Source organism: Chrysochloris asiatica, unplaced genomic scaffold, assembly GCF_000296735.1.
Source record: "Chrysochloris asiatica unplaced genomic scaffold, ChrAsi1.0 scaffold00130, whole genome shotgun sequence".
Lineage (NCBI taxonomy): Eukaryota > Metazoa > Chordata > Mammalia > Afrosoricida > Chrysochloridae > Chrysochloris > Chrysochloris asiatica.
This window is the reverse complement of record NW_006408648.1, coordinates 1,953,850-1,981,080: the sequence shown is the minus strand read 5'-3', so window position 1 is coordinate 1,981,080 and position 27,231 is coordinate 1,953,850. Positions and strand designations below refer to the sequence as shown.

Below are 27,231 nucleotides of genomic sequence, written 5' to 3'. Positions count from 1 at the left end.
GACCAGAAAACTGTGGCTCTAGGAGACGGAGTGGCAAACCCAGAACCTTCATGAACACAGAAATGGGACTAGAATGAGGATCTTACCCTAAAGTTTTTCTAAGCCCTAATACCCACTTCTGGTCACCCTCCCCTCCCTGTCCTGATGAACAAGGCCCTTCCTGAAGGAGCACACCTCTGGTTCTAGTCCCTGGTCTTGAGTTCCCACTGAAATGACTTACCTCTCATCTAGTCAGAAAATATTGTTGTTGTTAAGCGCCATCAAGTCAGTCCCAACTCATAGTGACCCTGTATGGGGTTTCTAAGGAGCTGCTGGTGAGTTTGAGGTTCAAACCGACCTTGTGGTCCAGTGCTTATCCTACAATGTCACCTCTGTCAGGCTCTGGCCCTTTGAGGTTACTGCCCTGCTGGGAGGCAAATAGGTTCCCTATTAGCTGGTGGGGCTTAGTGAATCCCTTCATCCCTGAAACCCAGCCTGTCATCCTGGGAGCCCCTGGTTGTCAGAGGCAGAAGGCTGGATGTGGGGAGCAGGACTCCAGCTTGCTGTGTTTTAGTGTACTGATTGTGATTTGACAGGCCATTAAGTTTTATTGCCAAACTTCCTTGTTGGGGTTTTTATCATCTGTGTAAGTGCACTTACACTGGTTTTCATGACCTAGTACAGAGGCCGCACATCAACTCCTCCATCACACTCTCTTCTGGTTGTGGGAATGTTGGCCTCCCATCAACCCCAAGGCCTCAGATTCCTTTGGATTCCATTACATTCAATTATACTTTGGATTTTATTACAGGCTGGCTCTTGGGGCCAGCCTGGTGTTCTGGGAGTTTCCAGAACACAGATTAAGCTATAAGACCTGGTAGTGGGGTGGGGCAGCACCCAGGACTCTAGGGGAGTCTGGTGTTCTGTCCACCCCTGTGCCACCTGGAACACTTGAGGAGACCACAGGACTCTTCCAAGATTTTCACCAGAGTTCCTGGGTGGAACCAAAGAGCTGCACTAGTATACAAAAGAGTGTTGACTTGACTCCATCCAGTGAGAACACTATGAAGTGCAGTTCTACTCCGCACACAAGGGATCACCAGAGTGGGAATCGACTTGATGGCAAATGGCTTTTTTTTTTTTTTTCATACATCCCAAAGCTGGCATGAGACACCCACCCTTGACCTGCATCCAGCCCCTTTCTCATGCAAAGTCAGAGATGCCTGGCTCTTTGTGTTGGTCCAAGTGTGGATAACAAGCTTTTAACATTTTATTTCCAGGCTCCCATCCTAAGAAAATAATCTGACATGTGGACAATATGTATGCATGAATGTGTTCTCTGCAGCATGATTTATAGTGGAGAAATATGGTAAACAACCCAAACCTTCAACATGATGGGGCAGGTTAAGTAATTTATGACACTATCATACAATGGAATATTATGTGGCCACAAAAAGCCTTTAGAAAGTATTTTTTTTTAATATCATAAGAAAATACAAGATAATGTTAAAGGAAAATGGAAAAGAAAAAATGTAGAAGGGGGAAACATTTCAAAGAAAGAAAATCAAATTCCTTTTTTCCACCTGGCTCAGGAAACAAATGAAAAATCCAGATGAATTAAAGAACCAAAGGGATAAAGGAAAAAAGGCACCAGGAACTGAAAGGCTCCATTTATATATCCCAGGGATTGGTTTCCTAAGCAGTCCATGAAACCAGAACTCAGGACAGAAACAGGCAGGCCTGAGAATGGCTATATGGATAGGGCATGGCCTTCAAAACTGGACTGCCTAGGCTTGAATCCTGGCTACATGAGTTTTGGCAGGTTTTTTGACTTCTTGGTTCCTCCTTTTCCTTATCTGTAAAGTGGGATTGGAGTCCTGGTGTGGCGTTGTGGGTTAATGTGCTGGACTGCAAAGTCATTTGAACCAAAAGGTTGGCAGTTCAAGCTCACCAGTGGCTCCTTGGAAACCCTATACAGGTTCTCTATGGGTCAGAACTGACTTGATGGCACTTACAACAACAAAGTGGGATAATGGTAATACCTACTCCACAGGATTTGTTGTAAAGATTAAATGAGTTAATAATATATGGAAAGGGGATTGTAACCATGACAATGAGACAATATACGATAGAATGAATGTGAAATTAATGTTCTCCTATGTAAACTATCACATAATTCACAATAAAACATTTAAGAAAAAAAAAATATGGAAAGTGGTTTTAATAGCACCTAGTTCCTAGTTAAGTAAATGCTCAACAAATACTATAGCTGTGATTTGACTACTAATGCTTAAAGCTTTTGTGTAATGAAAGGTACTATAAATAAAGGTAAAGCAAGCAAGAAACCTGGAATCGTTGTAACACAGAAAACAGATTAATATCTATAACTTAAGTTCAGGTCAAGAAGAAGAAGACAAAATGGGCAATGGTATGAAGAGAAGGTTCTTAGCACCTGGAGCATGGAGATGGACACAGCAAAGAAATGATCCTCTTTGTAAATCATCTGCTCCTGAGGAAACCTATCCCCAGGGCCCAACTTTCTTCCTTTCTTGTCCCCTCTCAGGTGCTATTATGATAGCACGGTGTCTTTCCTCTGCCTAGAGCAGAGCTGGAGTTATGTGGTGAGTAAGGAGGTGTGTTGATGTTACTGCAGCAAAGCAAAGCAAGGGAAGATGAGGAAAATGTACAATTGACTTTTCTCATACACAATGCTGTGGGAAGGAACAAAAGGCACCATGGAGCAGCAGCAGCCTGCTGACATGCCCTTTGCAGACAGAGAACTGGACTGCTTGCTGCAAGCTCCCTCCTACACCCTCACCAGGCTCCACACTGAGGACCAGATGGCGGACAGGCACGGAGCTCTGACGATGGGAGAGTCGGGCAGCGAGGGCCACTGGGCCCAGGCTCTCTGTCACACACTGCACTGTGTACATGGCCAGCACCCCCATTCATGGTCCAGCCCTCCATAAAGGGTAACCTGGCTGTCTATCTCAGCTTCACCCTGCATTCTCAGGGTGATGTGGCAGTACAGAAGCCAGCACACCTGAGGCCTACAGCACTGTGACTCAGCCTGTGTCCCCTGTTCATGACACTGAGCATCAGAGGTAGAAGGCACTGAAGCTCTGCCTAGTCAGCAGTCATACTCCTAGGGAGGTGAAAATGCACATCTACATTAAAGCCTGCATGCTGATGTTTATAGCAGCTTTATTCATAATTATAGCAGCTTTATTCATAACCGGCCCAAATGGAGGCAACCAAGATGCCCTTCAGTAAACAGGTTAAGTGAATAAACAAACCATGGCCCAGAACTGACTTTATGGCACGCAACAACAACACCATGTCAGTCTGTTAAGGAGCCCTGGAGCACTGTGGGCTAAGCATGGAGCTGATAATTGCAAGTTTGGCAGTTCAAATCCACCAGTCTCTATGTGGGAGAAAGATGCAGCTGTCTACTGCTGTAAAGGTTTACAGTTTTGGAAACTCTATAGACAATTCTATTCTATCCTATACTGTCACTATGAGTTAGAATCGACTTGATGGCAGTGGGTTTATTTCAGTTTTCTGGGAGACTTTGAAAATCTTAACTCACTAACTCTTAACACATGCAAATGTGAAACAAGCCTTGCTTTTTACAGCACTAACAACATTGCTGATTAGAAAAACACACACACACCAACTAAGTTTAACCAGGACAGGTTGGGGTCCCAAACCACCATGTGGATGCTCTACCTCAGAGGACCCATCACAGTGGGAAAAACACCCCATTCCTTTTGTGAGATGTCTTGATAAAAGAACATGTTAATTCATCAAGCAAATCATCCTAACCCAAGAAACACACCGAGCTTGTCTGGCAATTCTGCTTAGTAGAATCTATGTTCTATCATGCTGACAGATTCAAATTGATTTTTTTTTTTCTAAGCCTCTAAAATGGTCTGTTTCTAAACCTGCTCTACTATTTAGCCTGGGATTGACACCACATTTCAGAGTTGATTCCTGGTGTCACCTTGTCTGCCCCTGGGAAACTGAGACAGCACTGCCAGACTCTGTCCTCCTGACTTTTCCTCTAAGTCCCTGAAATGCTGCAGGAGTAGCTCCCCAATCACACCAGTGAGTTCTTTGGAGCACACCAGCCTGAGGGACAAAGCCACAGACACTAAGGCCTCTCAGATTGCTCTCAGCTCACTCATGTGGGCTCCAACTTTAGCATGCGCATTCCATCCTCCTCAGGTTAAAGACCTAGATAACAGAGACAGCACGTGTACAGAGATGATGATTTAGCGCAGAGCCATTCCCATCTGACGGGAACTTTAACAGGCAGTTTATCAGGAAGCTTAACCTCTTGCTTTTGCCCCGACTCCTCTCACTCTGCCAGTCAAGCAGAGATAAAACCTGCAGATACATGTGTACACAGAAAAGCCACAAAGGCTGAGGGGCTGGCAGACACTTCATTACAGAACGCAGGGTTCCTAACAGGAAGAACCCACCTATAGAAGCTCGGACACTTCCAAATTTGAAATCAGACCCCCTCAAAAGGACTCTGCAAGGACCCTAGGACCATCAAGGGAGAAGAGCACAAGCGGAATGTGAGACCTTATCCAGAGAAGCAGCGACACCAGAGATGACGGAAGAGATGGGGACATGGAGACAGGGAGCAGCTGAGGACTCTAGACTGATGGAAAGAGAAGGACTGTGTGTGTGATGGTGGCCAGGAGGCAGACTTGCAGAATGTGCCCTTTGGTTGTTTAAGGTACTGTATATTCCTGAGTGTTTTTGTGTACACTCAGGAATATATAATAAATTTTCTTGTATAGCCACCCCCCCAAAAAAACCCCCCAAAAAACAGAGGGAATGGAAGCAAATACTGTTGAATGATGATGCATGGAGGAGATTGTACTCATTGCAATGAAATGATGATGTAAAGTCGATGTTCTCCCATGTAAACTATCACTCAGTTTACTATAATAAAAAAAAAAAGGACTCTGATTAGGCCAGGATGGTGTTGACTAAATAAATAACAATGACTGATGAGGGAAAACAGAAGCTGCCAGCTGATTTCTAAATCTCCTTCTCTGGTGTTGACCTGGAATGACTTCACTTACTCTATGCCTGATAGGTAATGTTGGGACGGGAGGATGAGGAAGACCTTTCTGGCTCAGAGGAGGCCAAAGATGTATTGGGGGAGAGAGTAGGAGGGGCCTAGTAGCCAGGTTCCCAGCCCCAGGATCCTGCAAGCATCAGTTAATCATCTAAGACTGCAAAAAGAACACGGGTAAAAAATATTTCTACTTTGCAACCAGCATTGTTTAAAAAAAGGAGTGTAATAAACAATTGCAATCTAACTAACACACATTGCTTTTTGATAACTCGCCAGATTTCTCAAAGGGTACATATGTACTCAGCTCACACATGCAAGTGCATGCATTCTTTATCAACCCCAAATAATCCACTGCTGTTGAACTGATTCCTATTGATAGCCACCCTATAGTGCAGAGTAGAAGTATCCTATAAAGTTCCCAAGGCTATAATCATAATGGAAGCAGACTGTCACATCTTTCTCCTATTTTGGTTTGCTCTGGAGTACTTCAACCCCTGTACCACCTAGGCTCCTACACTCTTCATCGTGTGTAACGCTTAAATCACAAACCAGGATCTTTACTCTTCTGGGCTCTCTACACTCATATCACAAGAACAGACACGTGGGAATGGATTTCAGGTCTGAAAAGCTGTGGGAGCTTCCCCAGTATGGAACTGAAGACAGCCAGTTGGTATTGGTCTGTCTACTGCTGGGACAGAGAAGCAGGCAGGGAGACTGCAGCTCTAGACTCAGTGTAAGTCCCTGCAAGACTTGCTTCCATCAGCAACTCTGTGACTGGCTAGGAGAGCACGTGTTAGCTAGGGAGCCAACCACAATGTAGCCTGGCTGGGCTAGATACGCTTACCCTGGGGGCTCCTAAGAGGATGCAGACAACTGTTAGTATTAGCCCCCTTAGCCCACACCCCACTGCTTCCAGGCCCAACTCCAGCCTTTCCTCTGTCTTTCAGTCCTACCCGCAGAGGGAAGAATCAACTTCCTGAGGTCTTAATATAGATCTTGTCCCATTTCTAAGCCCTAATGGTCTAGAGACAAACCAAACCCCAAAAGGCAGGCAGTTTGTTGGGTGCCTCCACCTGCAAGGATGCCCTCACTGAGGCTCCAGCAGAGTCAGGTGACATGCCCCTGGGGTACTGTCCCCATTGACTTCATTCAGGAGGGGTCCCATGAGGTTGGAGGAGCTTTAAAACTTCACAAAAAAATTTTTTTTTTCCATTTTCTAGAAACTTAGAGGGAGAGGGGCCATGGGAATACTTTTGCTTTGAATTCTCTTGGAAAATTTGGCACTTATATGAAAGAAGGCACTAGGGAAATTCATGGCAATGGTGTAATTATGGACGATCCCAAGACTAACCAAACTCCTGTGATGTTGGGGGGTGGGCGAAGCACCAGGGGCCAGGCCTTGACTTTATTCCTCCTGAGGCCAAAGGCCTAGTGTTTCCAGACTTCACTGAGCCTTTGGCCTCAGGAGGAATAAAGTCAAGGCCTGGGGACCAACTTGTGTCATTTTGGTATGTCAGTTTCCTAATCTGTGAAAGGGGTTTATAATATCCACTTTGCAGCACTGTGTGGCGCTGTGGGTTCATGTGCTGGACTGCAAGGATGGTTTGAACCACAAGGTCGGTGGTTCAACCTTACCATCCACTCCTTGGAAACCCTATACAGGGTTGTTATGAGTCGGAACCAACTCAATAGCACTTAACAACAAGATACAGGCGAGGACTGTGTGGGAAGTCACTTTGTAAGCATTGGGTGGTGCATGGCTGTTAGGCACAAGGATTCTTGTGAGTAAGGCTTTAATAATGGATTAAATGTGTCCATGTGGCCTAGACTAACTTCCCTCATGCAGTTTGGCATCACAGACCCGTGATCATTAAGGCAGTGATTTCATGCTTTTTCTCCTCTACCATCTCTTGCTCACCACCATGGGGCCAATGGGCTGGCAGAGGAGGCTATGAGAAGAAAACAGAAGCAACTCTTGAGCCTACCTACCTCCTACCATACACACACCCTGTCCCAGGCTATGCTGGGGACCCACGTGTCTTCACTCTTTGCCCCAGGGTTGTCACCTCTTGCTCTCACAAGATCCTCACTCACCTCTCCAGGACCACCTCTCCCTCCTACTATTCTCCATGAGAATGGTGAGGACCCTGGCCCAGAAAAGTCCTGGGCCGCAGGTCTTCCTGCCATTGTCAGCATACATAGGACAGATTTCCCTGGTCACTGAGGTCACTGAAGTGGGGTGTATAACCAGGTGAAGTAGAAGGCAGGTGTTCTGGGGATCCAACTCCGGTCCCACCACCTCTCTCAACTGCTTCTGGGAAAGATACAGTACCTCTTGAGGCCTGGGTTTTCATGCCTATAGGATGAGGGCACTTACTGCTCTGGATAATATCTGTGGGACCTTATAGTTTGTATCTCTCTGATCGGGAAACTCTGTCTGCATTTCTCCCTTCATGCTGGCAGAGGAAGCTAACTCAGACCTTTCTGGAAGGAGTCTCCCTGAGTTCTGAATGACACATCAGGCTTCTATACAGTTAGGATGGTGGTACAGGATGGGGACCTGGCATTCTGTAGGTGCTCAGCCAGACTCTTGCCTCAAAGCAGTGTGTCCATCCTACTCTATGAGAGGGAAGGATGTGGAAGGGGAGGAACTGAGTCCCACTCACATGGGGCGTGGAACATGATGAGGACAGAGGAGTGCTCCTTCACAAACTGGTCAAAGTCTTCGTCGGTCAGGTGATAAACGGAGCCGCCCTCATCTGACCAGGGAGTCTCTGGGACCTGGGGCTGTGGTGGCTGCGGACTGGAAGACCAAAAACAGGCAGAGCTCAGAGGAGGCTGCTGGGCTAAGCAGCCCTTACAAAATCCAGCCCCCTGGACACAAAGCCCCGCTGGCTTGGCAGGGTCCACAACAGGGGGCTCTGCCTTCAACAAACCAGAAACAATGTCCCCTGGTGGAAGGACTATGCAGGAACTGTCCCCTCAAAGCCCCAGAGAAGTGTTGTGCTAATATTCCATTACAAATAATGGACTTTTAGCTATAACTCTCTAAGCAGCTCATGAAAACTCCCTTCCTCCTAGGAATTTGGGAGTTTGTTCGTTTTCTCAAGCTATCTGGGAACTTACAAAAAACTGGTACAAGCAAATAGCAACAGCAGAGAATGACCTTTGGGGAAAGCTCACTGATGTGTTTAGTATTTTTCCACAGGACAGGGGAGAGGGGGAAGGAAGAGAATGCTGCAGGGGGTGGGAACAGACGAGGGAGTGAGGGAGACAAGAGAGGCCAGGTATATGAGGAAGACTAGCTCTGGGCCAGGGAAGGACACAGAGGGCTGGGAAAGGAAAGCTGGCTACATGGTGGTGCCAGGGTGGAGGGTTTCAGTGAGGGACACGGGAGCTGTGTAAGCAAGGCTGGCAGTACCCTCACTATGACAGTCCATCCAGAGGCCTAGTTAACTTAGTTCCCATAGAGGCAGCGCTGGAACAGAAAGAGCCTGCCTTGAAATCAGTCACAATTCCAACACCACTACCTGCTGGCTGAAAAACCTGGGGCTTGCTGCCTAACTTCTGTTTCTCCAACCTATAACTGCATACAACTATTGACCTCAGTCCCTGTGTAGCACAAACGACTAATGTGCTCAGTTGCTAACTGAAAGGCTGGGAGTTCCAGTCTACCCAGAGGCACCTTTGAAGAAAGGCCTGGTGATCTACTTCCGAAAGATCCGCCACTGAAAAGCCCAGTTCTACTCTGACACACGTGAGTCAGAAGTGACTGAGGGCAATAACTAGTACTGGGGTCAATGTTGCTGCCATCAGCTGCTGTGAGGAGGGGAGGCTCGGTGGTGCCCCACCCCTTGCCCTACAGTTCAGAACAAGCTTGCAGGTGACATATTTCCCTGCTGCTTTGCTGCCACAAGCACCTTTGCAAGAGCACCTTAATTGCTGCTTTGAAAAAGCCCTTCACAATAATGAAAGTGAAAAAGACAACCATTGTTCCCTGCCTTTTTGATATTCTACAGTAAAAAAAAAAATGAAACGTTCCAGCAGCCAGGGGTGGAGAATTTATCAGAGAGCAATGTGGCCTGCACAATGGATGTGATACCCATCTCCCCTTTCACAGCAGAAGCCTGGATTTGGCATCATGGTCAGAAACCCTCCCTGGGGCTGGGCCCCACCGGTGGCCTTGTTGCTGCCTGGGCCATAGCCAGCTGCAAGGTGGCCTGTGTGGAGCTAGCTGTCCACAGCCACCCTGTTGCCAAGACTCAAGAGTGGCAGGGAGAGGTTAGACCATTCTCATCCCATACTTCTGTTAGATGGGACTAGTGGGCTAAATCAAGTTTCAAGATGAGTCCACCAGTCAGACAATAATCCCAGGCCAACGCCATGAAATCTTGGCTCCTGCATTTGGGCTCAAACCACTAACTTCCCCTGACTCCTTCTACATTAGGGATTTTATCTTTACAACACACCAGCACACATACAAAGCTATGCATATTCAAAGGCATTCGCTGCTCGCTGCTGACTATTTGTCAGGAAGGGGCAGGTAGTACAAAGAGCTGTGCAGTTGGGGAAGAGCAAGGACTCTCTCCCCACACTGACTTGGAAACATCTCTGGGAGATAGGGCAGGAGATGTGAGAACATGGCATAGTTTACTAATTCTGCTTAAGAAAGGAGCTAATGAACATGTATTCACATCTGCTTTCATCTACAAAAAGAAACACTTTAAGAGCATATAACCACTGCCATCGAGTGGATTCCAACACTATTTATAGTGTAGGATTTCAAGGACTGTAAATCTTTACAAGAGCAGACAGTCTCATCTTTCTCCTATGAAGTGGCTGATGGGTTTGAACTACCAACGTTGTAGTTAACAGTCCAAGTATTATCCAGGGATCCTTTTAAGAACATATAAGTAACCAATGAAAAGTTGTTACTTATATGGGTCCCTGAGGGAACAAATGGTTAATATGCTGACTGCTAACCAAAATGAGACCATACATAGGTACCTCAGAAGAAAGGACTGGCAATTTATTTCTGAAAAATCAGCCATGAGTCAGATATATCAGCAACTTGCTTGATTTTGGTTTGTAGGAAATGTGAGGGTGACTGTTGTTGTTAAGTACCTTCAATTTTGTTCCAACTCTTGGCGACCCTGTATAGGGTTTCTGAGGAGCTGCTGGTGAGCTTGAACTGCCGACCCTGTGGTTCAAATCAACTTTTGCAATCCAGTGCATTAACCCACAGCACAACACCAGGACACCTGTTGTTAAGTGCCACTGAGTTGGTTCCAAACCGTAGCAACCCTGCATAGGGTTTCCAAGGAGCAGCTGGTGAGCTTGAACCACTGACCCTGTGGTTCAAACTGACTTTGCAGCCCAGTACATTAACCCACAATGCGACACCAGGACTCTGTGAGGGGAAGTAGGAGGGAGAAAACAGGTAGGAGTGAGAGTGTTCAATCTATACTTTTTAAGTATCTTTAGTTTTTTCAAAATATCCTAAGTATAATCTATTTAACCACCACTTATCTATAAGTTTGGCATCCTGTGGTGGCTTGTGTGTTACTCGATTCTGGAAGCTATGCCATGGGTATTTTAAATACCATGGTGGAGAGGTTTCAGCTGAGCTTCCAGATGAAGACAGACTAGGAACAAGGAGAGACAGACTACTTCTGATATTTAGTCACTGAAAACCTTAAGAATAGCAGTGGAACACTGTCAGCATCAGAATATTGAATACTGAAACATGATGAAGACCATTAGAATATTGTCAGATATAGTGCCAGAAGATGAGTCCCTCAGGTTGGAAGGCACTCAAAATACAACCGGGGAAGAGCTGCCTTCTCAGAGTAGAGTTGACCATGATGACACGAATGGACCTTTTGGGACCTTCATTTGCTGATGGGGTACAACTCAAAATGAAGAGAAACAGCTGTAAACACCCATTAATAATCATAAGGTAGAATGTACAAAGTATGAGTCTAGGAAAATTGGAAATAGTCAAAAATGAAATGGAATGCATAAACATTGATATCCTAGGCTGAAACGGACTGGTATTGGCCATTTTGAATCTGAAAATCACATGGTTTACAATGCCAGGAATGACAAATTGAAGAGGAGTGGTGTCACATTCATTATCAAAAAGAACTTATCAAGAGCAGTCATGAAGTACAACACTGTCTGTGATATGATAATATCCATATACCTACAAGGAAGACCAGTTCATACCACTGTTATTCAAAATTTATGCACCAACCACTAAAGCCAGTGATGATGAAACTGAAGAATTCCACCAACTTCTTTAGTCTGAAATTGATCAAACATGCAATCAAGATGTGTTGATAACCATTGGCGATTGGAATGCAAAGGTTGGAAACAGCGAGGGAGATCAGTAGTTGGAAAATATGGCCTTGGTGATAGAAATGATGCTGGAGATTGCATGATAGAATTTTGCAAGACCAATGACTTCTTCACTGCAAATACATTTTAAAACAACATAAAAGCTAACTATATACCTGGAACTCATCAGATGAAATACACAGAAATCAAATTGACATCTCTGAAAAGAGATGATGGAAAAGTACCATATATCACCAGTCAAAACAAGTGGAAGACTATGGAAGAGACCATGAATTGCTCATATGCTACTGTTCAGGCCTAAGCTGAAGGAAATTAAAACAAGTCCACGGAATCCGAAATCTGATCTTGAATATATCCCACCTGAATTTAGAGATCATCTCAAGAACACTACTGATGCATTAGAACCTAAAGACCAAAGACCAGAAGAGGTATGGGATGACATCAAGAACATCATATAAGAAAAAAAGCAAAAAGGTCATTAAGAAGACAAATAAAGAAGGAAAAGACCAACTGGATGTCAGAAGAGATTCTAAAATTTGTTCTCCAGCATACAGATGCTAAAGCAAATGGAAGGAATGAAGAAGTAAATGAGCTTAATAGAAAATTTCAAAGAGCAGCTCAAGAAGACAAGGTCAAATATTATAATGAAATGTACAAAGACCTGGAGTTAGAAAACCAAAAGGGAAAAATATACTCAGCATTTCTCAAGCTGAGGGAAATGAAGAAAGAAAACCTTGAATTGTAATACTGAAGAATTCTATTTGCAAAATATTGAATGACGCAGAAAGCATCAAAAGAAGATAGAAGGAGAACTTGACTAGAGGAATATTAAAAAAAAAAAAAATTTTTTTTTTATAAAGTAAACAAGTGTAAAATTGCTACAATTTGATGAACTTAACCTATACTTATGGATGTAGTAGCTCAAAATACCAACTGCGAGGGACGGGCAACTTAGACATTGGCTACTTATAATGGGGGCTATAAAGGCACGAAGTGACTGGCTTACAAGTTTTCAAGAGGGAGTTTAGTTTCAGAGTGAAGGAAGAATCCCCACTGAATAGTTTTCATCTTGTCTAGACGGGTCTGGTGAAAAGAGATGGGGATAAGATTCTTATGATTCAATAGTGAATAATTGTTATCATGACCAATTGCGACTGTCTCAACTGTAAAGGTAGAAGGTTTGTAACAAAAAGGGGGGAGTAGTTAATATTACAGTCTAGGAATAGAGGACCCTGGGACCATCAAGGGAGAAGAGCACGAACAGAATGTGGGACCTTATCCAGAGAAGCAACAACACCAGGGATGGAGGCAGAGATGGGGGCATGGAGAGGGGGAGCAGCTGAGGACTCTAAACTCATGGAAAGAGAAAGGCTGTGTGCTGGTGGTCAGGAGGCAGGCTTACAGAATGTGCCCTTTTATTGTTTAAATGATTATATATTCCTGAGTGTTGTGTAAAAAAAAAAAAAACAGAGGGAATAGAAGCAAATACTGTTGAATGATGATGCATGGAGGAGATTGTAATCATTGCAATAAAAAATGAGTGTAAAGTTCTCCCTTGTAAACTATCACTCAAGTCACAATAAAAACTTTTTAAAAAATGATGAAAATGGAAGAAATACACAAGAGTCACTGAACCAAAAAGAAACAGTCGATGCTCAACATTTTCAAGAGGTAGCAATGCTCAAGAGCCCATGATACTGAAGGCATTGGCAAAGAACAAGGCTGCAGGAATTGATGGATTACAAACTGAAATCTTTCAACAAACGGATGCAGCACTGGAGGTACTCACTTATCTATGCCAAGAAATTTGGAAGACAGCAACCTGGTGAACTGACTGAACACTTGGTGAAGTGACTCATATTTATGCTCACTCCAAAGAGAGGTAACCCAAGGGAATGCGGAAATTATGGGACAATATCATTAATATCACATGCTGTAAATTTTTGCTGAAGATAATTTAAAAATGGCTGCAACCATATACTGATAGAGAAGTTCCAGAGGTTCAACTGCATTCTGAAGAGGATTTGTAACAGGGGATCTCATTGCTGATATCAGATGGACCTTGGCTGAAAGCACAGAATACCAGAAAGATGTTTACCTGTGCTTTATTGACTAAACAAAGGCTTTTTAGACTGTGTGGATTATGACAAGCTATGGATAACATTGTGGAGAATTCCAGAACTCTTCATTGTGTTCATGAGGAACCTGTACATACACCAAGAGGCAGTTGTTCGAACAGAACAAGGGAACACTGAATGATTTAAAATTAGGAAAGGAGTGGGCCAGGGTTGTATTCCTTCACCATATTTATTCAATCTGTATGCTGAGCAAATAATCAAGAGCTGGATTATATGAAGAAAAATGTGGCATCAGGATTGGAGGAAGACTCATTAATAACCTGCGATGTGCAGATAATACAACCTTGCTTGCTAGAAACAAAGAGGACTTAAAATACTTACTGATGAAAATCAAAGACCACAACCTTTGGCATGGGTTGCACCTCAACGTAAAGAAAACAAAAGTCCTCACCCCTGGACCAGTAAACAACATTCTCATCAACAGAGAAAAGACTGAAGTTGTCAAAGATTTCATTTTTCTCAGATCAACCATCAACAATCATGGCAGCAAGAGTCAAGAAATCAAACGACGTACCGCATTAGGCAAATCTGCTGCACAAGACCTCTTTAAAGTGTTCAAGAGCAAAGATGTCAGTATGAGGACTAAGGTGGGCCTGACCCAAGCCATGGTATTTTCAATAATCTCATATGCACATGAAAGTTGAACATTGAATAAGGAGGAACATAGAAGAATTAATGCATTTGAGTTATGGTGTTGGAGAAGTATATTAAAAGTACCATGGACTGCCAAACATACAAACCAATCTGTGTTGGAAGAAGTACTCCTTGGAAGCCAGTATGGTTGGACTTTGTCTCTCACACTTCAGACATATTGTCAGGGGGGACCAGTCCCTTAAGAAGTACATCATTGTTGGTAAAGCAGAGACTTGGACAAAAAAGTGGAAGACCCCCAATGAGGTAGATTGGCATATTGGCAACAGCAATGGGCTCAGGCACAGAGGTTGGCACAGGACCACGCAGTGTTTTGTTCTGTTGTGCATAAGGTCACTATGCATTGGCACCTAACAACAACAACAACAATCCATTCAAAAATCAAAATAAATGTTGAGTAATCTGGCAACAGCATAAACACAGGATGGAAAAGCTGTAGTACAAGCATATGAAAAAAACCTGAGAAACTTCTAGCTTATATATAGGACAGAATATTGTTTCCTCAAAAACCACTAAAGTAACAGGACAGGTGATTTTTTATTTTTATTTTTTTTAAAAAAGAGGTATGAATCCATTAAATGAAAAAGAAGAGAAGAGAATACAACAGCAGAAAATGAGATCAGCACAATTTTAGAAGCTAGAAATCTGACTTTATAAAGAGGAGGACAGAAATCTGCATGCTAGGAGTGTGTTATGGGGAGAGAGACCAAGAACCACACAGATGTGCAAAGGTATAGACTCCAGAGGCTTGAGGCTCCGCTTGCTTGTTTGAAAGAAGTGGTAACATGAGGCTGAAAACAGGGGGATGAGTGGAAAGCTGGGGCAGCCAGGTCCTCAGATCTTGTCCCTCACTTTAGGTATTACCCACCTGAAGAGGCAAGAGGATCGATAAAGGAAACAAGTGCAAATTGCTACAATTTTATTAACTTAACCTATACTTATGGATGTAGTAGCTCAAAATACTGAGAAGGAAGGAGTCTTCACATCAAGTATCAATCCTATCCCCTCTATACACAGGGTTGATAGGGATGGGCAACTTAGACATTGGCTACCTAAAATGAAGGGGTGAAAAAGTCACCAAGTGACCGGCTTAAAAGTTTTCAAGAGGGAGTTTAGTTTTAGCGTGTGCGGAGGGAAGGTAGAATCTCCACTGACTAGTTTTCATTTTGTCTAGATGGGTCTGGTGAAAGGAGATGGGATAACATTCTTATGATTAAACAGTGAGTAATTGTTATGACTAATTTCGATTGTCACAACAGTAAAGGTAGAAGTTTTGTAATAAAAAGGGGGGAGTAGTTAATCTTACAGTCAGGGAACAGAGGACCCTAGGACCATCAAGGGAGAAGAGCATGAGTGGAATGTGGGATCCTATCCAGAGAAGCAGTGACACCAGAGATGGAGACAGAGATGAGGACATGGAGAGATAGAGTAGCTGAGGACTCTAGACTCATGGAAAGAGAAAGGCTGTGTGCTGGTGGCCAGGAGGCAGGCTTTCAGAATGTGCCCTTTGGTTGTTTAAATGGTTATATATTCCTGAGTGTTTTTGTGTACATCCCCCCAAAACACAGAGGGAATAGAAGCAAATACAGTTGAAGAATGATGTATGGAGGTGATTATAATCATTGAAATGAAACAATGAGTGTAAAACTGATATCCTCCCATAATGAATTATAGCCTTGGGGACCCTGTATAGGGTCACTATGAGTCAGAACCTACTTCAAACACACCTCTACTACTACTACTCCACTGAATAGTGAACTCCCTGAAGACTGGAGGTCTCTTCTTTTCTCTGTAACTTCCTGCACCTCACATCCAATATATGTTTGTTGAACAAATTACTGAATGAGAGAATGATTAAAGGAACTGCAAGTATCTAAGTTGGAGTGGAGGAGACTCAGGAGAACACGGTAAAGCTCTTCAAATATTTCAGAAAGTAGATTTATTTTCTATGGTCCCAAAGAGGAGAACCAACACTAACACCAAAGTGAAACCTCCAGAGAGACAGACTTCAGCTCAACAGAAGTAAAAACATTCCATCTCACATGGTGGGAAGGAAAGAAACTAGCATTAGGAGTTAGAAGACTTGAATTTGAGTTCTAGTTCCCCCATTTACCAGTGCTAGGAATTCAAACAACCACCTGACTTAGAATGCCTACAAGATAGCACATTTACAATCCTTTCTTTATCTGCCTCTTAGGTAGAAAGGCAATCAATGTGAGATGCTTTATACATTTATCAAGTATTATCCAAACTTCCCTAGATATTAAAACAAGTCAAGTCCTTTGTTACTACGGGGTTTAAGCTAGGCTGAATTAAATACTTCTATTCTAGAAGTGGCACAAAGATTAAAAGGGAAGGTGCTGGAGGAGATTCAATCACTTTTAAATTTCTTCCAATCCTGTAACTCTGCTTCAGTTTGGAGAGAGTGGTTTCCCGGGTTCTCTCAGCCTTGCTGGTTCACACAGATTAGATCTTTGTCTGAGAGGGATGCACTTGCCACACAGGAGAAGATAGCACTGCAATCATGAGGAGTCAAGAAAGCTGTGTGTTTGGCTTCAGTATAAAAAGACACTGGCGCAAAACTCAGCCAGAAATGGATGGCTAGGCCAAAACGGATTCCCCTTTACATACCACACCTCGACTTGCCTAGCCCAATTCACTGACATGAAATCTGCTCAGAGGTGAATGTGAAACCAAATCTGTTTTCCTCAATGTGTCCACCAGGTGCATGCCCCAAAGTGAAAGGGGAAAAGCATACCCAACGTGATCAGCGCAGGAACCCCAGAGCCCTAACACACTCTGAAACCAGGGACTCTGTCCTGTGTCAGATCATCCCCACCCTCACCTGGTCCACCAAAGTGGAAGGACAGGGTCTAAATTTTCTCTCCTGGGGTCTGAAAGTCAAAGTCATCTGGAGAATTAATCATGCTGGATTCACCCAGATCATGAGTAGCCAAAGGTTGATGGAGACATCTAGAGAGCAAGAGCATGGAAGCAGGAGTTGTGGGGAAAACTAGGAAAGACTTAGTATACCTGGTACATGAAAGCCAGGTGCAGGAGTATTGCATTCATGTATGGGGAAAAATTTGGTAGGGAGTTTCCAAAATATTATAGCATGTTATCTTGTTGATATAGTGGGGGACTTTTTATTTGTAAAGCTTTTTCTATAATGAGCATATCCTACTTGAGTATTTCTAAAATAAGGAATGATTTAAAAAAAAAAAACTAAACCAACTAGCTGAGCAGTGACCTTGTACAATGATTCAACTTATTTATCAACTTAGATAGGCTATGGTTCCTAGTGGTTTGCCCAAACACTAGTCTAGTTGTTCCATAATGTAATCTAATGCAATGTTATGCACTCAGCTTGCATAATGCAATGTAAGAAATCAATCAGTTGAAAAAGGAGTTTCCATAGGGTGTGTTCTGCCTCAAAAAAACTCTTATAAATAGATATTATCACAGAACTTACTCTTCATTCTGTTCTCTTCCCATCACCTGACCTATAGGCTCTTGGGATACCAGCCTACTGGAATCTCCAGTCTGACTCTGGCCTGTAGATTTTGGACTTGCCAGGACCCACAATCATGGGAGCCAATTCCTTGAAGTAAATCAATGTCTCTCTTTTGAATACATATCTCTAAATACCTCACTAGAGAAGCCTAAGGCACCTTGTTTCTGTAGAGAACCTAGCACCTTACTAACTCTTGATGGGACATGAGATTAGATGGCTCACTCAAGGCCCCAGGCCCATCAGGAGGTGGCTATTCTCACCCATCCCTGCCAAAGCATGCCCCCAACACAGTGTTCACAAGTGGGAGGCTACCTAGGGAGACCAGCTGCTCCCCTTCCCACCCTTTCCCAGGAATGGGCCCATCAATGATCTCACTGTGAAAATGAAAGATGCACAAGAGGCTACAAGGTTTTTCCACACGGGAGGGAAGAGAACAGAGGTGAGAAGTGTGAAGGAGCAGGATCTGGAGGCCCCATGGGATTAGGGAGGCCAGAGCAGAATCTGTACAGGAGCTAGACTGGGGCTAAACACAGAGGGGAGGGAGTGGGAATACAGAGGTGTGGGGAGACATCCTCCATTGTCTCCCAACCTCCACTGATGTGACCACCTTGCCTAGGTTAGCAAGCAACTCTAAACACTTTAAAAACACAAAAAAACAAAACAAAGCATCAACAGCAACAAACAAACCTTATCCTTCCAAAAAGATTGAAAGGATTTTGAAAACAGAAAAGGTTAGAGAAGGGGGAGGGAAGCAGACAGATTTTTATGCTCCGGTGACAAATGAGATTGCTATTTGTTGAAACCTCCCAAGGCAGAGCGAGATGTGTCTGGCTGGAGGAGAGGACAGGCTTATTATCGAATGGAACCGGAAAACAGGAAAGCGAAGGCCCAGGTTAAGACAATGAATACATGATAATGGGGAGCTGCCTTCTCAGGCAGGAACTGGAAATGAGGTAATAGATGAGGACAGAGATGTGAAAATGCTTCAGAGAAAAAAAGAAAGAAGCTATGCAGACATGGTGGTATCTCATGTTTCATCTCCCAAACTCCTGGGAGAAACAGAAGACAGATTTTCAACCATTAGAAATCTGATTGTTTTGTTATTGTTGTTGTTTTGTTTTATTTTTGCACAAAATTCACCTTCCTTTCCCATGCTAAAAATACACATTTGCAACATCCCTATCTGTAGATACCGGTTTTTCATGTCCCTAAGGACATCAATCATGCCAGTAAGTATCTGAAGCGCTGATGGTTGGTGGAGACAGGGAGACTGCTCAGACCAGAACACAGAGGAGGCCCAATGCAATGGTGGGGAGCTGTCTGAGGGGAGGGGATCATGCCTCAGTTCCCTCTCCTGTCAATAGGGCTGCTCTGAAAGAAAATCAGAACCCACTGAAATGCTGCACATGTTATCTGTCACGAAGCGTAGCCACTGAGATGTGAGAGATTATTCTGAGGGCTGTACACAAATAACCAGAACAGGCAGAGAAGGGGAAGGGCAGCAGCGGCAGGTGAGAGGTGAGGGCTGGGCAGGGACAGCTTTGAAGGGTGACATGCTAAGACATTGGTAAGGCAGGAATGAAGGGGAGTGGGGGAGCAGGAAGGAGCAGGGCTCGGGTTCCAGGTGAGGGCAGTAGTGATCAAGGGGGTGGGAGGTGGGCTGTATAAGGATCAAATCTTAGGCTCCTCTTATCAAATGTGGTCACAGACTGCTAGGAGGGAGGATCAGTCAGATGGAGCAGGGTGACCTGTAAGGCACTCTGCGAACCTAAGGCAATAGAGTATTTCTTGGCAGCTTCCTAGCACCAACTACAGCTTTGTGCTTAGATTTTAAGTTCAATCAACAATTCTGCTTTCAGAGATACCTGCTGTGGAAACTCTCAAACCTGTCACTCTGGGTGAGAAACACCTCAAACAATCAGAGAGAGTGCACAGGAAAAGTCGATCTGAGAACATTTCAGAAAGTTCCTATTTCAGCAGAGCTGGCAGGCTCAGTGACCCCTCTTCCACTCCCGGGAAGTGGGAGACAAGATGGACTTCTTTTTCAACATGTCGGTGAGGGTCCAGCCATGATGGGCCACATCCATACCAAATCCTCATAAGGTCCTGCACCCTAAACTCACAGAGCTCCCCATGCCATCCTAGACTCAACCCACAACCATCTGAGAAGACAGTATAACAAACAGTCCCCTCTCCTCCTCATCTCCAACCAGAGCCCTGCAACGCCTGGGACTACCCTAGGCCAGCAGAAGCCCCTCCCTCTGGGCCCCTGAAGCCAATGGCTGACTTACTTCTTCAACCACTCCACAATGTCTTCAGAGGTGGAGCCGTAGTTGTCATACTGGAACAGAAACCTCCCTTTCCTGTGAACGTGGAGAGATAAGGAGGGCTCAGCAGGGACACACCTGCCATCAGGGAGGGAGATGCCCTGCAGAGGGGGGCAGGGGACTTACTCAAAGTAGCAGATGGTGGGGTAACCGCGGACATTGTACTCTTCCTTGATGTTTTCAAATTCAGAGGGGTAGACGTTCATCCCAGCCAGCACCTGGGGGAGAGAGAGAACAGCCTTGCCTAATCTTGGCCCTCAGATACTCATCTTGTCCATCAGCTGCCTGTCCAAATGCTGCAGGTACACTGATGTGCAACCAAGGGGCTGCGGGGCCAGAGGGGCGAGCTAAGCAAGCTGGGAATCTAATAACGGAGCTCTGAGAAGCCACACTTGGGGGCTTACATACAGGGTTACTCTTTTGCCTGCCCCACTGGAATAACCATTCCAGAGGAAAAAAAAAGTTCTGAGGGATCAGGAAGAAACCTGGGCCAGCTACCAAGTTCAAACTGGTCCTAAAGTACTTATTTTATCTTTCTCTCTGTCCCTGTCTACCCAGGTGGTCCTATTCTCCTTAGTTACGGCAATAAGTGGCTTTGGGGACACTACCTATCCTTAGACATCTTCCTGGATCCCTCCTGGCCTGTCCTCAGTCTGTCCACGTGGCTTGGTGTACAGCTCATGTGATTGATGTGAGGTTGTTGAGGCTCCTCCGTGGTGACTCACCTCCACACCTGCCCAGTTCTCTTCCCTCCAGACCCTGCTCTACCTCTCCAGCTCTGAACACCTGTATGTGGCCGTCACCAACAGCCTGGCTTGATTGAAGTCTCACAATTGTGAACATGCTCTGGATCCAGGGGTTCACGCATCCGACACCCCTGAATTTAAAAGGAGAATTCTACTCATTTTACCACATTTCTGATGACACAGCTAAGGACTAAGAGCAACCTAGAATACAGTCGCCTTGTTATGGGTAGAACTGTGTCCTCCACAGTATGTGTTAGAATCCTGACCCCCTATGCTTGGGAATTGTTTGGAATTAGGGTGTCTGTGTTAGGCTAACCAGGCCGTAGCTTGAACCCAATCACTCCTAACTGACATAAGGGCCACACAGGCAGAGATGAGCAAGCACAAATGAGGGACAAGAGATGTCACAAAGACCACCAAGGAACCAGGGCTTCAGATGTCAAGAGGGAAAGGTGTCTTCCCGCAGAGTTGACTGGGAGCCGTGCCCTGAACTCAGACTTTGTAGCCTCCTGAACTTTGAGAAAATACACTGCTATTCTATAAAACAACCCTCCCATGGTGTTTCTGTTATATCAGCACTAGGTAACTAAGACATTCTTAATATTCTTCCTCTTCTAAAGCAGGTACACAGGTGCCAGGAGTGAGGACCTGGCTCTGCTTTTATGAGAAAGTTGAGAGAAAAGGCTAGACACAGAGCAGGGTAGCATAGAAGGGATGGGGGACAGAGCTACAAGTAACAGAAGCACAGAGAAGAAACCCAGGAAGAAGAGTTTTAATCAACAGCACAGAAGGATGCACAGGAAGGAAAATAGGGCTTCTGTGGACAATGAGCTTGGTATCTGAAGGCTGCCTCCACTCATGAGTTGTATGACCTTGGGCAAGCCACTCACCTGACTGAGGCTCCTTGTTTGGAAGACGTGGGGATGGGATGATCCCAGGATTCTTCAGATAATGGAATGCGCTTTTAGAACAAAACTGGTGCTTAACATCATCAAGGTTCATTCTGGTGATGAAAGCCACCTGCGACCCTGGCCTCTTCAACCCTAGAAGAATCTAAACAGTTCTTTCCAACTGTTTCAAGTACTTATAGTACAATGCCTAGCATACAGCAGGCACACAATGAATGCTTGCTACGTGTGGCACTATATGAGATAAAGCAGTGGACCAAAAGGTCAGTTTGAACTGCAAAGTTGGCGGTTCAAACTCACCAGCAGCATTATAAGATCGCTATGAGTCAGAACCGACTCAGCGACAATTAACAACAGTAAATCATTGATTTGTTTTATCCCAGCCATTTTGGGATGCTGCGAGGAATACAGAAAGAATAAGCGTGTGTGATAGAAGTTACTAGAAGTCCTAGAACCCTCTAAAAGTCCTCTCTGCTCATTGCCCCCAGACTGATTCAGCAGCCTGTTCCAGTAACATCTGCCTATTTTGAAGCTACTATTTTATGTCTAATTGATCTTCCAGTGTCGGTGCACATTCACCGCAAGACTGTCTCCTAAATCCTCCTCTGTCATTACATCACTTCTCTGAACAAAACCTTCCCATCCCACTGAATACAGGGCCAAGTCCAATCCCACACACAAAGCCTTTCTGGTTCCTACCTCCTCCATTCTGCATCCTTCTTTCTTACAAAATTTGTTATTGTGTACTTGGCTAGAGTCTGGACTTTAGAAATGAGATCATCTGAGCTTTCTAAAACAGGGAGGGGGCTGGATCATTGCTTCCTAAGACAACTTGGAGAGCACAGTGGTGGTGTGCCACAGTAGGGGTATACCAGAACAGAGGTGTGGGTTTGAATCCTGACTCCCCTTCTAGCACAAGTATTTTCTGTGTGTCTCTTAACTCGTCATCTGAAGCCACCTCACATAGACATTAGGTGAGGTAATTCATGTGGACATCTATGACACTCAAAATGAATCAGCTCTTTTTCTTAATAGTCCCATGAGCTTCTCTTCTGCTGCTCACATTTCTAGAACACATGCTGTGATTTTCTGACCTCCCCTGGCTTGGGATGTCTCACTCCCAATCTCTTGGCCACCGTTGAAAACAGATCCATTGTTAGGGACTAACTGAACTGTGCTCCCCAAAAGACAGGCGGAAGTCCCAACCTGTGTACCGGGACATGTGACTTTGGGGAAAGAGGGCTTTTCTTTGTAGAAGTCATCAGTTATAAACACCATACCTGAGCAGGGTGAGCCCTTATCCCTTCCAGTCATACAGAGTTACATTCTTTAAAGTTGAGTTCTGGTTTGATGCTATAGGGTAAGCGCTGGACTGCTAACCTGCTAGCTGCTCCTTGGAAACCCTATAGAGTTGCTATACTCAACGGCACTTACCAACAACATGGACATAGATAACAATCACTGAGGATCAAACCCAAACAAAACAAGGAAAGCACAGTGGCTGGTCCTTGCTCCAATGCATTAATAAGAAAGAAGAGAGGGTGGAAAGCAGACCCGTGGGAGCACCTGCATGTGCAGGGCAGTGGTGGAGTCCACGTGACCCTCACAGAACAACCCAGTGAGGTGGGTAGGGCTGCAATTATTGCCTGAAGTTCACACAGGGGAAACTGAGTTTCTAAGGCATTTGCTCAAGGTCTCCTGACACCAGATACTGAGCTGTACGAATCTGTCCCAACGTCTTATCCATAGCACCATGTTTATTTCATCAAGACTGGTCCATCAGAGCCAAGGTTAACAAAGACTGGGAAAAGCTCACAGGCTCAGCATGGCCATCGATAACTGGCAAGGCTGGGAAAAGCAGACAGATGGAGACGGGGCTCATTCTGACGGCTGCCCTAAGACAGGGAGCAGCAGGCCACTGAAAAGGATATCAAATTAGCAGGAGTACATGGGACAGATGCTGATGAATCACCAGATGTCAATAACAGCAAAAGACAGGCAGGTCCGAGATTAGAAAATGGCAAAGGCTGTGCATCCTGACCTGGCCTGGCTCTTCCCTAAATGGCATCATCAGACTGGCCACTTCCCAAGAAACCTTTACAGGAAGACTACTGACCTTCGCCACAGACATGGTCCGCCAAAAAGAGCCCAAAGATGACAGCAATGAGGAGGTGACAGAAGGGGCTAATCCAGCTGGATTTCAGGAGGGGTACATGGAAGTTTTTGATTTCTGGAGACTAGCAGCCCATTCGTTAGCACTATCTCTGCTGTGTGTGAAGGCAGGGAAAAACTGCTATCTCTGGTCACCAGATGCCTCTATCCCTGTCACTGGTTTCTATGGAGTTGCTGCTGCCACTGCACCATAAGCTCAGGCTTCCCAAGGCCTCCACACAGCTGGGTATAGGTCCTGTGGCCAGGACCCACCCCGTATACATAGCTGGTAAAAGGTCGGAAATTTCCTAAGATGCTTTTCTCAGAAGGTATGGGGAAAAGGGAGCAAAACAAGTCCCAAGCAAGAAAATGCAAAAGCAAAAAACAAATGGAGGAGTTCACATAACACATAAGCCTTACACTTACCAACAAGGTTCTCCAGGTACTGGGTCAACCCCACTACCTTTTCTGTAATGTTGACTTGGAAACTGGGAGGGGGTATTTCTGTATTTCTAGACCTGGGCTCAAGGCAAGAGAAGCAGGTATGTTTAACTTGAGTTATCCTCAGGGTTGATCCTGTGAGCTCAGGGCCAAGTGGGGAGGTCCCGTCCCACAATTGTTCTTCCCACTTTATCTCTGCCCTGAATAACTAAAGATTTGAATATCACTTTCATGTAGATATATAGCTTAAAATTAAAACCCACCCAGGAGTGGAAAGCAGGTGCTCACAGGGACCTGTGTTATGTGTGGCAGAAGCAGAGATAGATCAAATTCAGCTGCTGTGCTCAGGATGCTAACTCTGCAGTGGGAGAGCCAGGCCACACTTATCATCAAATGGGGAGCAGAGGGATCTGAGACAGATGCAGAGATGGCACTACCGGGCAGTACGTGGCCAGGACAAGCTCTGTGGGCGGTGGGGTGGGCTGAAAGGATGTGGCACTGAGAGTCACTGGACGGAGCACATGACTAGCATCTAATCATTTTCTATTGGGGTCAGGCCAGCAAGGATTATTGTCGATCTTATTTGGAAATGGAACACTGTTTACCTTCCACTGCACCAAAGTGTTTAGGAGTTGAGCAGGGCCATTTTCTAAGTAAGCGGATGTAGGTAGGAAGGACACTGGGTAATTAAGTCTTCACTCCAGGCAAAATAATCTTAAAATATGGTTATCTCTTGAGTCCCCAAAATGTGAAGTGACATTTCCCCAGAGTGATGTATATGTGCCCCACAGCCAAATATCTCCAGGCAAGTTACTAAAAATGCATTAGTGAGAAACAAGCAGGACATTGGTCCCTCCCAGAATGAGGTCAGAAGAAAAAGCCTCTGTCTTCAGAAACTCAATCTTGCAGCTGGCTAGTAGGGCTACCCCCGTGTCCAAGTGCTGCCATGTAAACGTTTTAAGTTGGCTTTGAACTAATCACCAACTTCATCTGATCCATAAAGACCATGATAGAGTTCCAAGACCTCAGAACTCCCTTAATAGGAGGGACTTTGGCCAGCTCCAGCAGGATGAGTCCTTCTGCTAACCTTTCATTAAAGACGTATGGATTTTCTCATGCTCCACAGAGAAGTCAGCCAGCACTTGTTTCTCAGTTGCCACCAAAAAAATTGACAGGGGATAAAAAAAGAAAGAAAGCCCTTTGCTACTCAGGAAAACTGTAGAAATGGATGGGCACGTGGAAAAAGTGTGGCAGTATGGAGGAAACAGGGAAGGTCACTATTCAATGACCCTGGCCCTCCTCTCAGCAGACTTGGCCTCCCTCCTACCTACCTCTCCTGGATCCTCCTACTTCTCTGTCTGCGCCTCCTCCTTCTGCCCCTCAAAAGTGGGCCTCCCTAAGACACACTTGTCTCCTCTGGCTGGACTCCCATTTCCCTACACGTTTTCTTTAGAGAATGCCTGCATTTGCGGGTCTCCAACTCTCTGTGGGAGTCCTGGTGTGGCGCTGTGGGTTATTGTGCCAGACTGCAAAGTTGTTTGACTCGCAAGGTCAGCGGTTCAAGCTCACCAGTCACTCCTTGGAAACCCTATATAGGGTCACTATGGGTCGAAATCGACTTGACGGTACTTAACAACAAGCTGTTGGCACCTGCCTCTTTCTGCTATGGTTGCTATTTTCCCACCTCACAGGAACTACAGAACCTGGGGAAGTCTAACTGCTAAGTGCTCTGGACCAACACTGATGCCACTGTGCCCCTATCTTTGCCACAGAGCTCCCCAGTATCTGACTCAGCCCCCCTTGGGAGTCTAACCCCAGTAATTCCAGATTCCTGATAGTCTGTTCTTGGCCTCTGGCCCCCAGGCAGCATGCTGCGTGATTCTTGCTGGTTTCTTGGCCTTTCCTCTGGGCCAAACTCCTGGTCCCAGAAACTCTGTGGAGTTCTCAACTTTCACAGAAACATTACAGGTCTCTCAACCAGCTGCAGGGTTTCCTTTCAGAAACGGCCCTGGTAGCAGGTTCCTGGTATCGGTACGGTATGTGCTCATCACTCTCCTCACTGTTTCAAAATTTGTTCCCTTCCTCCTCCCGCCATCTCTCCAGGTGGGAAAGGGAAGTCAGAGGACACTGGCCTGGTCTAGTACCCAGTGTCTCACTTACGGAATGGCCGCGGAGCTCGGTGGCAGCCTTCTGGAAATGCGGCATTATCCTCTTGCACATGCTGCACCCTGGTCACATAGACAGAAGAGAAAACAAAGGGGGTTACCAGTGATGGCTGGGCCCCAGCTCTCTACCTCTAACCCACAAACACTCATCTGCCTCACGAAGCCCAGGACAGCCCCAGAATCTGAGAACAAAAAAGCAACAGGAGGAACCTCCGGATAGCAAGATTAAATTAAAAAAAAAAAAAAGGAAAACATCAAGTGTTGGCAAGGATGTAGAGACACTGAAGCCCTTATATATGGTTATTACATGCCATCAAGTTGGTTCCAACTCATAGAGACCTTATGGACAATCAAACAAAACACTGCCTGGTCCTACAACATCTTCACAATCATTGCTGTGTTCCAGCCGCCCGTCGTTGGCAGCCAATGTGTCAATCCATCTTGTTGATGGTGGGGACATAAAATGGTACAGCTGCTGTGGAAAACTATTTGATGGCTTCTCAAAAGTTAAATACAGTTACCATTGTTGTTGTTTTAGTGCCGCTGGGTCAGTTCCAACTCATAGCAACCCTGTGCAGGGTTTCTGAGGAGCAGCTGGTGGGTTTGAACTGCTGACCTTGTAGTTCACAGTCTAGTGCTGATCCTAACAGCGCCATGCCAGAAGCCCATTGTTGTTGTTATGTGCCATGAAGTCGGTTTCGACTCATAGCAACCCTGTACAGGGTTTCCAAGGCTGTAAATCTTTATGGGAGCAGA

The 27,231-nt window shown here is 45.1% G+C and overlaps 1 protein-coding gene across 1 annotated transcript in view; it reads right to left on the bottom strand.

The window, feature by feature from the left end:
* The window catches only part of PDIA5 (protein disulfide isomerase family A, member 5), a 136,087-nt gene that overhangs the window by 27,448 nt on the left and 81,408 nt on the right, over window positions 1-27,231 (bottom strand). Inside the window, exons 8-11 of the mRNA XM_006869361.1 lie at window positions 26,471-26,538; window positions 20,191-20,282; window positions 20,029-20,100; window positions 7,741-7,877 (exon numbers count right to left, since the gene is read on the bottom strand). Of these exons, the coding sequence (XP_006869423.1) occupies window positions 7,741-7,877; window positions 20,029-20,100; window positions 20,191-20,282; window positions 26,471-26,538 (369 nt within the window). The remainder of the gene's footprint in view (window positions 1-7,740; window positions 7,878-20,028; window positions 20,101-20,190; window positions 20,283-26,470; window positions 26,539-27,231) is intronic.